Source organism: Balaenoptera musculus, chromosome 2 (genome assembly GCF_009873245.2).
Source record: "Balaenoptera musculus isolate JJ_BM4_2016_0621 chromosome 2, mBalMus1.pri.v3, whole genome shotgun sequence".
In the NCBI taxonomy this organism is placed as follows: domain Eukaryota; kingdom Metazoa; phylum Chordata; class Mammalia; order Artiodactyla; family Balaenopteridae; genus Balaenoptera; species Balaenoptera musculus.
In genome coordinates this window covers 59,545,576-59,560,462 of record NC_045786.1, presented here as the reverse complement: position 1 = coordinate 59,560,462, position 14,887 = coordinate 59,545,576, and the positions used below count along the sequence as shown (strand labels likewise).

Here is a 14,887-nt window from a genome sequence, read left to right as displayed (position 1 = left end):
TCCCCCTGAGGGAGTATGACGGGGGGCTGCGGGGTGGGGTGTTCCAGGAGGGCCAAGGCAGGGATGAAGGGCTCTCTGTCTCCCCTCGTCGGTGCGTGTGTGTGAGTGGCCCACCTGCGGGCTGAATGCCGGCCCTGTGTGAGAGCAGGGACGGGCCCAGGGCTCTGCCCCCGTCACCCAGGCCCTCTGGACCTCAGGCCTGATCCCCTCCTCTCACGCCTCCAAGGGACTTGCTTTTTCGTTACCAGCACTCTGCCGCCAAGCCAGGGGACCTCTGAGGAGGGTGGGGTGGAAAGTTCCCTCTGATTTAGAACCAGAGCTTCAGCTCCCAGGACTGCTGGTGCGGCCGATGCTCCCTACTGCTCCTGCCCATTTCATAGCTGGGAAAGCAAATATTCTGAGATGAGAACTCAGCCCCACAGAGCACTGCAGACTCCTGAACGGCCACAGTGGGCTGCGTGTGGGCGTGAGTGTGAATGAGTGCAGGGCAGCGCCACGCGTCGCAGCGGGTCGAGGTGAGCGTGGGCATGTGAGGATCTGGTGCGGTGGGCCCAGGCTGGCTCTGGGTACTGGACCATGACTTCCTGGCCACGCCTGCCTCCCTGGGCTCTTGGGCAAGGGAGAAGTGGTCACTGCATCTATTCAGGTGTCTGCCCTTCCCTCAGCATGTTCCATAGCCCCCCAAGGCTCAGCCCTCCCAAACCGAGCTATGACCTTCCACCAAGCCTGTTACCACTGAAGGTAACGGGGGAAAGTTACGGGGATGACTTCAGGTCAGACCAAAGGGACAACATAACCTGCCCTTGGTGGTGACACAGGGGTCATAGAGCCAAGGCTAGATGACCTGCCAGGGCTGGCTGCCTGCGAGAGGCTCACACACCTGCAGACCCACTGTGCTCACTGCGCTGGCTCTCCTACCCACTGATTCCAGACCAGGGAATAACCCAGAGCCACCCCAGAGGCCTACCGACCGCCTGCTCCTCTCCTGCCCTGTGAGCCACAGCCATAGGAACAACGGTAGGTTAGCCCAAAATCACATGGGACTTAAAGAAGCAGCCTTCCTCTGGGAAACAAAAGCTGTCTCAATAGAGAGCAGGAACGCCAGGCCCTGTCTGACCACCTCCCCGTCTCAACACTACGGAGACCTCGCTGGGGTCAAGATGGCCCCATCCCTCCTCGCTCCAAGATCTCTTGAGCCCTGAGACTCACTCTCGGGGTACTTGACCTCTTTGGTTGCCTTTTTGGTTCCTTTCAAGGCCAAGGAGGCCAGGGCAGGACAACAGTTTCCTTAGCTATTGGCTGAGCCCTGACTCTGGTCACTGGTCTCAGCTACTGGTCCTCTAACCAAGCATCCGGAGGCCACCCATGCTGAGTGGCATACACTGGGGAACATTTCCAATTCAGGGATCCCCTCTGGAAGGTGAGTACCCCTGGAGAGGAAGCAGGGAACGGGTGGGGTGGGAGATGCTGAGCTTGGTCCACAGACATCGACAGGGGCAGGGTTGGTGCCCTGAGCTCCCAGCCACATGTTCCAATACTGGGGCCACGTGGGGCACAGAGGAAGTGGGAGGGAAAATGAGAGGTTTTGCTGGAAGAAGCAGCCCAGAGTCCACCCAGGCTGGAGGGCAGGGGTGTGGAGGAAGCGGGGCCCTCAATGGAGTCTTTGTGGAGGCCCTGCTGCTCCCCAGGGTGGGGCTGCTGTGGCATGGAGCAATTCCGAGCGGCTTTTCCTTGCCTTATAATTTTCCTCCTTATAGGGCAGCTGAGTGGATTTCTATGCCCTTTTCCACATCCCGTTCCTTCCGGCATTCTTGGCCCCAGAAGCAAGGTGGGATCCTCATCTCAGTGGGCCGAGGCTGAGGTAGGGGCCCTGGCAGGGAAGAAACAGAGTGAAGACCCCTCGCCTGGCATGGGTCTGCAGTCCCCCACTGCAACAGGGTCCTTGTGAGGTTGCTCCCATTTTACTGGTGAGGAAACTGAGGGTCAAAGATAGCAGTCATCTGTGTTAGGGCCTAAAGATGAGCAGCTGCAAGGCTGGGATTCGAGCCCCTGTGGGTGTGGCTCCAGAGCTGAGCGCTGTGGGTTCCGGGAGGGGTGTGTGCACACAGAAGCAGGGAGGGTTGGGGGGGGGGTTTGGTTGCTGCCTGTGAATCGGAAGTGGAGCATCTGCTGCTGGCCCCAGTGGGAGGAGGGTGTGAGAGCTGGCCTCCTGCCTGGGAAGACACTTTTTTCCCTTCCTTTCCGGTCCTCGGTCCTCAGTCCTCAGGGGCTCTGGGCTCCCTCTCTCAGGGTCGGGGGTGGAGGTGGGAGGGAGTGAGGAAGGAAGGGGAAAGCATCTGCTTTCGATGGGTGGTTCGGCAGCTGGCCTTTCCCAGTGTGGCTGGATGGGGTCTGGTCTGGGGCCGGCTGGATCAGGGAGGGACCTTCTTCAAGGCTGGCTGAAGATGGCACATTCCAGAAACCACTGAGAGTGCTACCCATGCCCACGGGGGTCTTGGAGGTGAGAGACGAGGGTGGAGAGGCAGGGGGTGTGGGCTCTGCCCAGGGTGAGAAGCCTGCTCTCTGATGGGCCAGCCCCTCTCTTGGGCAGAAGCCAGAGGTGGGAGGCCTGTTGCTCATCTCCAAGTCTCCCCATCGCAGTGGGATGAGAAACCGCTAAGGGCAGGGCTGCTGGGGAGGTGTCTCAGGGCTTCCCCCAGCCTGGCAGGCTGGCCTTGGAGACAGTGAGTGTGCGAGCTGGGACGGGGGATAGTGGAAGCAATGACTGTGGGTTTGGACAGAAGCCTGGACGAATTTGGCACAGATTGTGCTCAACAGGCTGTGTGCCTTGGAGAAGCCACAGCCATCTGTGCCTCAGTTCCCCCATCTGAAATACAGGGAAGAGGGGTGGGATGACCCCACAGACAGAAGTCCCACATCCAGGAGACTGGGGGAAGCAGCAGCTTGGGTCAGGGATCGTCCCCCCAACACACACACACACACACACACCCCTGGCCGGCCCAGCCCAGCAGGAAGTGGCTGGTGGGGAGGTGTGATCACTACAGTGGGTACAGCACAGCCACCTCTGGCCTGAGGGGCCACGGGCCTGGCTAGACTGGAGGCTCTTGAGGACAGGACCCAGGGCCTGTATCTCCGGGCCAGCGCATCTGCCATCCAGGAGGCCCATACACATGTACCAACAGATGAAACATGAGCACCTAAAGGAATGCAAGGATCAAATGGTGGTGACATTTGCCCCATAGGAGGGATTTCCTAACAGCATTGCTGTCTGACAGCAGCCAGGCAGAGAAGCAAGTTCCTGGCACTGGTGGTGTGCCAGCAGGAGTGTGTGGCCTAGGACGGTGGGCCAGGAAACCACAGTGTCCTTGCTGGTGGCCTCTGTGCTAACCAGGTTTTGCCAGAGATCCCCAGACTGAGACCCCCCGGCCCCCGCTCCACTGCTGGGCAGGCCTGACTCCTCTTGGAATAGTTCCTTGCCTAGTACCCCCATCTGACAACTCCGCAGACCCCTTCAGTCCGTCAGCACCCACTGAGCTGTGCCCCACCTCTGCCACCCTCTCTCCAGCCCACCTCTTCTCCCCTGACCTCAGGCACTGCCTCTTTGCTGTCGTACCCATATCTCTGTCTCAAGCACCAAGTCTCCAGGGCTCTGGGCCTGCCTGCCAATGCCCCCTAGACGTCTACACCGGGAACATCTATAGGAACCCCCAAACCCAAGCCCACCCGCTCAAGCCACACTCAGTATCATCTCTCCTCCAACCTGCTCACCACCTAGTGAAGGCCCCACACGCACCCACCTCTGGGCAGAAATCTGAAAGTTACTCTGACCCTCTCCCTCTTCCTGACCATGAAGGAATGTTCCATCCATTCAGCTCCATCACTTGTCCTTCAAGTCTGTCTCCCCCTCTTGCTTCTCTGTGCCATCCCACAAGACACATGGTCACCATCCCTTGCTGCCTCCCTTTGCTAATTGCAGCCACAGTTAACCTAAACTGAGGTACTCCATCCTCCTCCCTTGCCTGGATGCCTTCGATGGCTCCCCAGTGCCCCACCATCAAGCCCCAGCCCTCTGGTGTGGCACTGAAGGTGCTGGGTGACCTTGCCCCTGCCCCGCCAGGCTTTCCTGTTCACTCCTTTGAACACCCCACGTGCCAGCCTCACCAGACCTTGGGCTGTTTTCCATCCACACCTAATAGGTCCCCATTCTGGCCTTCGCTCAGGCTGGGCCTTCTGCCCAGCAAGCTCTTCTTTCCTTTTTGCCTGTGAAATGCCCTCATGCCCCTTCAGGGAAGAAGTCTTCCCCCACCCTTCCCCATAGCCCGTAGCTCCTTCTCCGCATTTGGGGTGCAAAGAGACTCAACCGTGGCTTGGGGAGTTGTGTGACTGTCACCTCTCTCTGTTAACACTGTGAGCCTCAAAGGGACAAGACTGGTGACGGGAGATGGCAAGATAGGAGGGAGGGGCCCAACAGGGCAGGAGGGGTGCCACATTCCCTGGCTGACCCAGCAGGGAGGGGCTGCACCTGGGAGCTTGCCCCAGCTCTGCCCCCCACTTGTCTTACCTCCAGGCTTCTTTCAGTCCTCCTCTGCCCTCCAGGGCCCCCGGTGCCTGCAGCCGGGGGTGGGGTGAGGCTGGACACAATGGCTGGGGCGGACTGGGGCACTGCCCCAGCCAGGGAACGCTTTTCTGGGCCTGTGGTGACAGTCTGGTGCTTGTTTTTAAAGAAAATAGAATCAGAACACCTATTTATAGCTGGAGGCCATAGCCACAGACAGGAGATGGATGGGGTCTGAGGCGCAGGCGCCCGCTCAGGCAGGGGCTGGGGGTGGAGCCATTCCCAGGCCCCCTGCCCCCCTTTCTCAGCCCCCAAGGAAGTGCCTGTGGGATCCTGACATTCCCTGGGACAGGATGTAGCCTGCGCTTTGGGGCAGGGGAAGGAGGGGACTGGGGTGAGGAGGATGGAAATTTTCTCTCAGAATCGGTCCCTGGGGCCCAGAGTCCTTTGTGGGAATGGGTGGAGGTGAGGGTGTGTTATATGTCTGCCAGGCACACGAGGCAGAGAAGGACCTCTGGGGGTGCGGGTGCCGCCTGCCAGCGGATTGGGTAAAGGAAAGAGAACAGCGCAGCCAGAGAGAGACGCAGGGATGGGGAGAGAGAGATGGAGAGACAACCTTGGGGAGGACAAAGAGACAGGCAGGGGTCTGGGGAGAGAGATCTGCAGCCCAGCGGACGCCCTGAATAGAGGGGAGATAGAGGAAGCAAGCGGAGATCTGAAGCGGGGGTTTCCGTCCCAAAGAAAGTCTTCACAGCGCTCTGGGCAGACTGGTCAGTCTGAGTTGGATCCAGGTGAGGAAGGGCAAGAATTAGGCATCTCTGTGGCCTGTACCCAAGAAGGCCAGGCCTTGCCTACTCCTCCCACCCCCAGGACCTGGAGACCCTCTGTTCCCGGCAATCTAATGCTGGGAGGCCCAGGTCCGTTTGGAGGCAAAGCAAAGCTGTGGGGGCAGAGCCGATGCACACGGGCTTCGTCACCAAGATCGCGGAAGGACTGTCCTGGACAGAGGGGGCAGGGCAGTTCCAGGACTGCAGGGGACAGGTCTGGGCTCTGACTTGCTAGGAGGTGAATTCCCCGGGCCTGGAAGAGTTACAGGCTGAGGCTATGGCCTGGGCTCACACCTGCTGCCAGCCTCTATTCAGACCCCTCCCCTCCCTTGGTTGTGCCGTTGGGGGCTGTGGGGTGGCTACAGCCTGGGGCATGTGTCATGGAGCTACAGCCACAGCTGGTGACTCAGACAGTTAAAAAAAGGAGCAGCTTTGAGCAGTGACTCAACTGGCTCTGGAGGGGCTGGGTGGGTCTGGCTGGTACAAGATGGGGTGACTGGGTTTATTTTTGGTAGGGTGGGGCTGGGGCTGGGGGCGGGGGTGGAAGAGGGGAACTGGGGGTGGAGAGGAGCCGCCGCTTTCATCCCAGGAGAGCCCCAGGGCTCTGTGCCAACTTAGGAAAACGGTTTCTTGATGCCAGAGAGCTCTGGCAGGCTGGGCCGCCTCTCAGCCCTGTTCTGAGCCTAGCCTGCCTTGCTGTGTGGACCCAGATAAGCAGCCGGCTCTCTCTGGATAGAAGCAGAGAGCTCTGTCCTATTCCCAAGAGGCTTGAGCTCAGAATTTTAGAGCTGACCTTGGAGAATGAAGGTCCTACCCAGAGGCCTAGAGACGGACAGAGGTCTGCCCAAGGCCACACAGCAGGGCCAGGTATCCCAAGGGCTGCCATTACACATTTGGCTCAGGTCCCTACAATATCTCTTCTATCCCAGGGCTGTCAACAGTTGGAGGGACGGGATCCCATTTGAGTACCTGCCCCTGGAGAGGCTCAGCTGGGCTCCAGATGAGTGTCCGGAAGCACATGGGCACCAGATGTCCAGAGATGGAGCCTCAGCCGGGGGCGGGAGCCTGGATTCTATTAGCACACAACTGGGGAGCTGACCAGTCTTTGCCCAGTAGTCTGTTCAGAAGGTTACCTCTCTGGGGGTGAAAGCAGAGGATGCCCCCACACTGGGATCTTGACTTGGGGGCCCAGGCTTTTTATGCAGAGTGTCCCTCCAGTTGGCACTCCCCAAGGCTGCTCACCCCACTCTGTAGCCATTTCCTGAGACTCACTTCCCCTCACCTCCACCAACTCTGATCTTATGCTTACATGGACTCAGGCATCACCAACACCCCTGATGGGTCCAAGCAGCCCAGGATAGAGAGAATCCCTCAGCCTTCGTTCTGGATCCTGCTCCTCATGATGCAGCCACTACTGCTTAATGAGTGGTGGTAATAGCCCCATGGGAGCTTCATGGGAGCCGTCTCACATCACTGGGCCCTGGCCTCCGGCCCCTACCTCCAGAGGGGCCCCTGAAGGGTGGGCAGAGAGCAGGGAAAAGACAGGCTTCTAGGCTCCCCATCCTATAAAAGGTCCCAAGGCCTGCTCTTTCTCTCCGTCCCCACCCATCTGCTCTTGGGACAGGGTCTACGTTTCATTTGGTCATTCGTTCAACAGATTGATTGTGCTACGTCCTGGCTCAACCATCTCCATCCAAGGGACCATTAGGCTTTGGGGTGGGGCTGCAAGGGGCTGTCCTGCTTCTCCTCACACAGGAGAGGTGTGTGGACCTCAGCCCAGTGAGTCAGTCAGATGCAGGGCCCACCCCCACCCCCCCTTCTGAAGGGTCCTGGGCTGGCGGGCAGAGGCTGGCTTGACAGGTGCCCTGGGAGCCTGCCTCCCCCTTTCCGTGTCACTTCGTCCCACACAGACCCCCTCCAATCCCCTGCTTTGGAAATTTCTCAAAGATTCCTAAGCAGGAACCACCCCCCCCACCCCCCACCCATTCCCCCGCCACCACTGCTGGGCCTGCCCCACTCCAGAAGAGATGGGAATAAACAGAATAACAGCAACCTCAGGACCAGGCACCTACGAGCATTTACTCCAGGCAAAGGGCTTTAATCCCCAACACACATAGGAGGTAGGAATTATTTATCCCATTTCAGAGAGGAGAAAACTGAGGCTCAGAAGGCCAGGTCACCGGCATCGAGTTGTAGGGCTGAATTAAATTCTAAGCTCTCTAACACCATGTCCTTTACCACCGTGAGGCTGGCCTCCTGTCTCCCCCAGCCCTGTAGAGGTTCCAGGAGCTGAGGACTCAGAGGAGGGAGAGGTGGGGCCTGAGTCAGGACTGAGGGGCGGGAAGGAAGCTTACTCTTAGCTGCTCCAAGACGCCCAAAAAGGGTGATTCGTTCCTGCCCTCACCACGGTGAGAAGTGTGTGTGTGTGTGTGTGTGTGTCTGGTGCCGGAGGCCTGCCTGGCGGCCTCCAGCTGTAGGAGAGCTGGACTGGCCCCAGTCACTGCGCACAAGGGAAGGGGCAGGGGGGGCAGGGAGGGCGTGGTGTCGTGGGAATCAGCATCCTGGGCCCACTGATATTTATAGCTGCCCCGTCCTGAATGGGGAGGGGGAGGGGCTGGTCTTAGGTGGGAACGGAAGTTGGTCTCCTCTCCTCCACCCCCTCTCCATCTTCCCAGAGAGAAGGATGGCCCAGACTAGAGGCCCTGGCCTGGTGGTGGAGCTGGGGGCTGTGTGTCCTGAGTTGGGGGCTTCCCCCAGGCTTCTGGCTCTGGGGGTGGACACTCTCTTTGCTAGGCCCTGAGCCAGGCTTCTGAGAACACTGTGTGTGTGTGTGTGTGTGTGTGTGTGTTTGCAAGCGTGTGTCTGCACACACAGGTACGTACACCTACTGGGTGTCACGCTGATGGACGTCACAGAACAGGGGCAGGGGCCAGAGGAAGGTAGGGGGAGAAAGGCCTGTAATCTCACAGAGATGGAGGGCAGGGCCCCAGAAGGGGGGCAGACCAGGCTGTAGGCCTGAATAATCAATGGTTGGAAAAGCCTCCCAGGGGTGGTGATGCTGGAGCTGGACCTTGAAGGATGGAGAGAAAAAAAAGAAGAGCAGTTGCAAGCAACAGCTTGGGCAAAGGTGGAAGGGTGCCAGGGATTATGGATTATTATCTGATGGTCTAGTTCATCAGCCAGCCTGTGGGACACAGCATCACCTTGAATGTGGAGGCTGATCTACTGGGGGGAGAGAGGGCCCAGCCACAGCCATGGTGTCTTTGGGCCTGCAGGCAGGTGGCACCATGAGGCTGCTGTCTACCTGGATACTCAGGACAGGGTCTGGACAGGGTCTGTCCCATTTGGTTCCGAGAGGGACAGGAATGGGATGCTGGGGCAGGAGAGGCTAGGTCCCCAGGCCTGGCTGGGAGGAAGGTGGGACTACGTTCTGCTCCCTGCCTTCAGGCCCCCAGACTTTGCTCCACCTGGGGAAGGACATCTTCCAGGGGCCATTGATATCAATCTTGATCTGGATTCTTTGAAAGCCAGGAAGTCCTTGTATGTGACCTGACTCTCCCCTGCTCTCAGTATGTTTTAACGAAAAGCAATTAATTGGTTTTCAAGCCTTTTTTTTAAAGCCACAGAACACTTTATCAAAACTGTATCTTACACAAAACACCGATCTGTAAACACACGTTCATGAGACTGCTATGCATGAATCAGGGTGGTGCAAGCATCCCGTATTCCCAGATATGGGAATGTAAAGACCCGGAGCACCTTGGACACAGTCTGAAAACCCCTGGTTGGCTCAGTGATCTCTATGCCCCTTGTGGGCCCAGTCCTGGGTGCAGCAAGATAGTGGAGACCTCAGAGAAAAGTAGATGGGAGGTCTGCCCTTGGGGAGCTGCTGGTCCTGTGGGGAAGGCCACACCCAAACCAGGGTACAAGGACAAACAGCAGAGAGGTCTACCCCCTACCCTGCTAAGGATTTGCTGTGTGACTCTGAGAAAATAGCTGCCCCTCTCTGGCCTCTGGTTTCCCTATGAACCATGGAGGGCTGGCCTGGGCTGGGGAGTCTCTGCAGTGAGGTCTGGGAGGGGAGGCTGCCTTACTGACCCACCATGACACTTAAACCGCAAGAGAGACACACACTGAAACGGTTTAGCATGAGCAGTGGCGGGAGGCCTGGCTAACGCACGTCAGAGCTGGCAGGGCTGGCTCTTCTGCAGGCTGGGAGCGGCAAGGGCGTGGGCGGGAGCTGAGGGGGAGGAAGGAACGGTCAACAGCAGAGGCACTGTCCAGAACATGAGTGAGCCATGCCACCAAGCCACCTTGACGGCAGCCCCAGAGCCACTACCCTACATCTGAGACAGATGGGGCTTCATTTGCCACCCCAGCTGTCGGTGGAGGAGTGGTGGGCTTCCTTGAAGAAGATCTGCTTATGCTGTGAGGAAGTGGGGAGGGTTTGGAAAGGTAGGGGGCACTTGCTGGAGGGGTCTGCAGAGATGGGAACAGAGATCTGGGGTCCTTAGGGACCTGTCTCTCTCCTGAAGACCTGTCTCTCTCCTCTGCTGGGGGGCCCGAGTCCACTGGTCGGTAGCTGCCCACCTGGCCTGATCTGTTGCTGGGGTGAGTGAGAACACCGCGGCCTGTGTACCCAAAGAGGGACCTGAGGTCAGTCCTTCCGGTTCTCAGAGCCTCAGTTTCCTCATCTGTAAAATGGGGAATGTTTCTTGACTTATAGGGCTGCTGTGAAGCTGCAGGACAACATGTTAGTGCCCCCCACGGGGTGTCTCTGGAGGTAGGAGCTCTGTTATAAGAGAGCTCTATCCTCTCCCCTGTTTGGAGTTATGGACCCTCCTGAGAAGCAGAGAGCCAGGAGCCCCTACCCCAGGGAGAATCCAAGTACAAAATTGTTCATACAAATTCGGTTCATTCAAAAATTACTCATACACACTCAGTAATAATGGAAATACAGTACTTTTGAAACACACCCTAAGCCTGCACCTGGAGGAGGAGTCTTAACTCTGGAAGGCTCTACAGAACTGGACCCACGCTGGGTCAGGGGCATGTTGGAGGCAAAAGGGGAGCTGGATGGGGCCAGGAGTCGGCGGCAAGGCAGTAAAGGGGCGGAGGGACCTGGAAGGGAGCAGGCTCAAGTCCCAGGCCCAAAGGCCCCCTTGTTTATTTGCTCTTGGCACTGAATAGGAGCCCCAGCGCAGCTCAGCACCCCCTGCCCCCATCTCGTCCTCACCTCCTTCCCTGAAGGCTCCACCCAGCCCAGGTCTGTGAGCACCGCTGGTTGTGTGCACCGTTGCGCGGGCTCACATCTGTGTGCGCCAGTGAGTGTGTAGTCAGGGCTGTTTCCAACTCCCCCTCCCCTGCCCGCCCCCTCCTGGGCAGCACGCCCAGTCCCTCACACCCCACTCCCCTCCGGCCCTTTCATCAGCCGCCTGGCCCACCTGGCGCAGCCCCCTCCTCGGGCCCCCCAGGCGGGCAGTACTGAAAGGCTCTTCTTGTCCTGGCTGGGCAGGCGGGTGAATGTTGGGAGGGGGGGGCTCAGTTATACTTGGTCTGGAACAGCTTTTTCAGAGTCCGGTGGGGCTGGGCCTAGGGCCCTGGCCCCTGCCCTGCTCTAGAGGGCTGGGGCAGTGTACGTACACACACAGACACACAGACACACACAAGGCTGAGAGGCTGTCTCCAGCACCACTCGTTCGCCCAGACCATCCTTAGAGGCAACAGAATCTACCCTGGTTCAATTCCTTGCACCTGAGGCTCCCCTGTCCCCACCCCAGCCCTGCTCTCTAAGACACCCTCATCAGTTCAGAGCCCTCACCCAGATTACACAGGAACCCTCTCTGCCAGCTACTCCCACCTGAGTCCCACGTGAGCCCCTCACCTTCTACCTTTCAAAGTCAGCTATGCCAGGCAGGGGAGAGGTGCGGGAGCCACTGGCACTGCATGCTCTGTGCTCACTCTGACCTCCCAGTTTTGCTTGTGCTGTACCCCCTGGCTGGAAGCACATCAGCTCAAACCCAATCTCCCCAATGCCTGTGGCTCTGCTGGGCCTCCCACAGGGCTTAGACAGGGCTGGACATCACACTTATCACCCACACTGGCACAGGGGCCAAGTCTAGCTGCCCACGCAGGTGGGGAGCTCCCACAAAGTGGGACTAGGGGCTTTTGTTGGGCAGCTGGGCTTCTCTGTGGGTTACAGAACTTTGCTTCCTCCCCGGGTCCTCAGTTTCCCTGTCTGTACAATTGGAAGGTTGGCCCAGGTGGTCTGCAAAGGTGCTTGACTCTCAGGTCCCATGACCTGGACGCCCTGGAATGTTGATGAGTGCAGGGAAAGCATCCCAGTGTGCCTCACTCTGGTACCTGAGACTTGGGGGCCTTTGGGGCTAGGGGTGTCCAGGAGGGGTGGGAGTGATACTTTCCTCGGTAGGGGCTGTCCCTATTGCAGAGACCAGGGCAGGGGGACAGAGGGGACATGGCATGGGGACAGAGGTGGGCTCTTGGAGGGGAGCTCTGCCTGTGAGGGGGACAGGATACTAGCTTGCCCACCCCCTCACCGCTTCCAAATCCCTCCTAAGGGCCGGGGTCAGCTTGATGTTATAAAACCCCACTGGCACCATGTTGCTCTCCTCTCTAAAAGCTACGCTGGCTCCCCACTGCCAATAGGGTATAGGCTGTGGACTGCATTTTGCTATCTCAGGTTTCTGTGCCCCAGTCCAGTGTCTCTTCCTGGCTTGTGCTCAAAATATATATACCTTCCAGCCAGGCTGCTGGAACTCCTTATCTCAACCTCCCTCTGCTCATAGCCCCTCAGAGCCTTTGCTCACTGAGCCCTTGCCTGGAGTTCTGACCCCCTTCCCATCCTCCAAGGCTTGGCTCAAGGATCACCCTCTGCCCCGCCCCAGCTTGCCTCTGAATTTCTCTTCACCATTCTCCTCATCTGGATCTTTGCAGACACGATAGGAATTGCTGTTTGAGTTTTAGTTTGCCTTTCTGACTCCTGAATGAGTCCAAGCCCAGCCTATGCATTTCTGTGCACTCCTGACTGCCCAGCACAATGTCTGCACACTGTTGATGCTGAGAAGGTATTTGAGAATGGCTCTCAGTTGAAGCCCAAGGAGGTAGGTACCGGAGTCCCTCCCTTGGGTGGAGGCTGGGCAAGCAGACCTCTCTAGTCAGCTCAGATGCCCCCTTCCTATCTCTCTAGAGGCCCAGCCCACAACCCAGGCCCTGAGACCTTGAAGGATGGGGTCCCTGGGGACAGGAACAGGGAGCCTGGGGATCCAGCTCTGACTCACCCCACTGGGGGGTCCTCCCCTGACTCATTTCCCTTTTGGGTGTCTCGTGATTACTGTCCATTCTAACTGGCTTCCCCATCTAATGGGGACAAGGGTGTGGCCTAGGTCCCTGGAAGGGAGACTCAGGCCCTTCTTCTGCTCAAAGTTGTTCTTGGGAATGGTCCCGAAAGATGTAGGCTGAAGCACTGATTCATACATACATGGGTAGTAATGACTGACGGGTCCTGAGGCCACAGTTTTTATGGCATAACTAGACCGTGCCTTAACTAAGGGAAGAATGCCATAACGGTGGGATTTCTGGCATTGCAATAGAGACGGATACATCCTAGCACCTCTCAGACGGCAGTCTCTGCTGGAGTCAAGCACCAATGCCTGGGACAGGGAGGTGTGGCAGGGGGGTGCCCAGAGCTGTCTGAGGGGCACAGGATATCTGAGGGGCACCAGCCCTGCCTCTAGGAGGCTGAAGAGTGGGTGGTCCTGTCTGTCACTAACTAGGCCTTCTCAGTGAGGAGAGAGGAGAGAGAAGACAGGAGGGGGAGGAGGAGGCCAGGAGGAAGGTGGTGGTGAAGAGGCCAGACAGGAAATGCACCCGGGAACAAGGGGAGCAGGAGCAGAGCTGGGGCGCAGCTGGAGGAGGCCCCAGGAGGCTGGGGTGCTTGCGGGGCCTCACACAGGGTGGGGCAGGGTGGCTTCCTCCCCATTTCATGCCTTGCAGCACTCCCCCTTCCTTGCCTGGGTGTCTGAGGTGGGGGACTCGCTTCTCACTGTCACTACATGTCCTTTGGGCACCAACTCAGTCATAGCCTGCTGGGCACAGGGAGCCCAGGCGGCACTGGGGTGTCCCCACTGCATCTAGAGAACAATCCTGCACAGAGCCACGCCCTAGGGAAGTGACCCTGGGGCCAACCTCAGATAACCAGAGCCCACATGACATCCTAGATGGAGAGCCATGGCTGGGGGTCCTGCATCCCCTGGGGGTGGGGTGGTACTGCCAGAGACCCCAGCCTGGGGTGGCAGAAGTGCAGTCCCCTCGTTTCCCAGTCTGGGGGCCACTTCTGGGTCCTCCTGTCCCTTTCCTCTACCTAAGAAACCCTCCGCAGCTCTTGCCAGTCTAGGTCGGCGTCTCAGGCCCCTCACTCACCTGTGGATGCTGGTCCCACCAACGTAGCGAAGGTCAGAGCCAGGGTCAGGGCGGGGGCTGAGAGCAGGAGCCGCGGGCCCGAGCGCATCGCGGCGGGCTGGGCAGCGGGACTGGCGAAGAACGGAGTTGGGAGCCTGGAGCTTGGACGCCAGAGTCTCGAGTTGAGAGAACTGGCGCGGGCTGGGGCTCCGGGCGTCCCGCCGCCTACTTAACCGGGGGCGGGGCAGGCGCCGACTGGCGCGCGCGCTCCGGTTTCAGGCCGGGGCTCTCCTGTCTGCCCCCAACCTCTGGTCTTCTTAAAGGGCCCGTGCTGGGCTGCTCCTCCCCGTAAGGGGTCAGGGGACCCTTACAGCTCGATCATTCCCAGGCTCCACCTTAGAGATTTGGGACAAAATCCCAGAGGAGCCCAGACGTCCTGGGCTCTGGCGCAAGGGCTCCCGGGGAGCTCCGCTGGGAGGAGATGTGAGCTGAGCTAGTCCCGTCACTTCTCTGCCCTCTGCTCTCGCCTGGGTTGTGTCAGGGGCGTCCTCACGCCAGGCCTAGGAGGAAGGACAGATGCCCTCCACCCCACAGACTGCTTTTGGGCTGCTTTGCCTCTGAAGTCTCTTCAGGACGCCATTTGGGCAGAGAAGCACCAACCTGAGGTTCTACACTGCTCTGTGCCCACTGGCATTGCAACCTTGACAGGACTTCAGTTTCCCAGTCTGTAAAGGAGAGGTGTTCTAGAGTCTCCCACAAGGCAGGAGGGATTCTCAACTCCCTGGTATCATTTATTTGCCTCGAACTAATCCTGCAAGGTGGGTGACAACACTCCTGCCCACACTTTATGGAGGAGGAAGCTGGCTCAGAGCTGGAAGTGGTTCTTGCAAGGCCCCCACATGGCGAGTAGGTCCCTGGCCACATGGGACCAGAACCCCAGGCCGCCTGACTCCCGAATCTGGCTGTTTCAACTTCCTGGGCTGCCTCCTGGAAATCTGACCCTGGATTTAGCACCTACCTAACAGCTTCAGGCTGGGGTCCTGCTCCTCTTGGTTCCCTCCCAGGCAACAATATCAGCCTTGTCCCA

At 58.7% G+C, this 14,887-nt stretch overlaps 1 protein-coding gene across 1 annotated transcript in view; it reads right to left on the bottom strand.

Annotated features, from left to right (window-relative positions):
- CSPG4 (chondroitin sulfate proteoglycan 4) overlaps positions 1–14,144 on the bottom strand; it is a 35,701-nt gene extending 21,557 nt beyond the window's left edge. The window contains exon 1 of the mRNA XM_036843502.1: positions 13,822–14,144. Coding sequence (XP_036699397.1) covers positions 13,822–13,909 — 88 coding nt within the window. The 5' untranslated portion in view covers positions 13,910–14,144. The remainder of the gene's footprint in view (positions 1–13,821) is intronic.
- Positions 14,145–14,887: the final 743 nt, after the last annotated feature.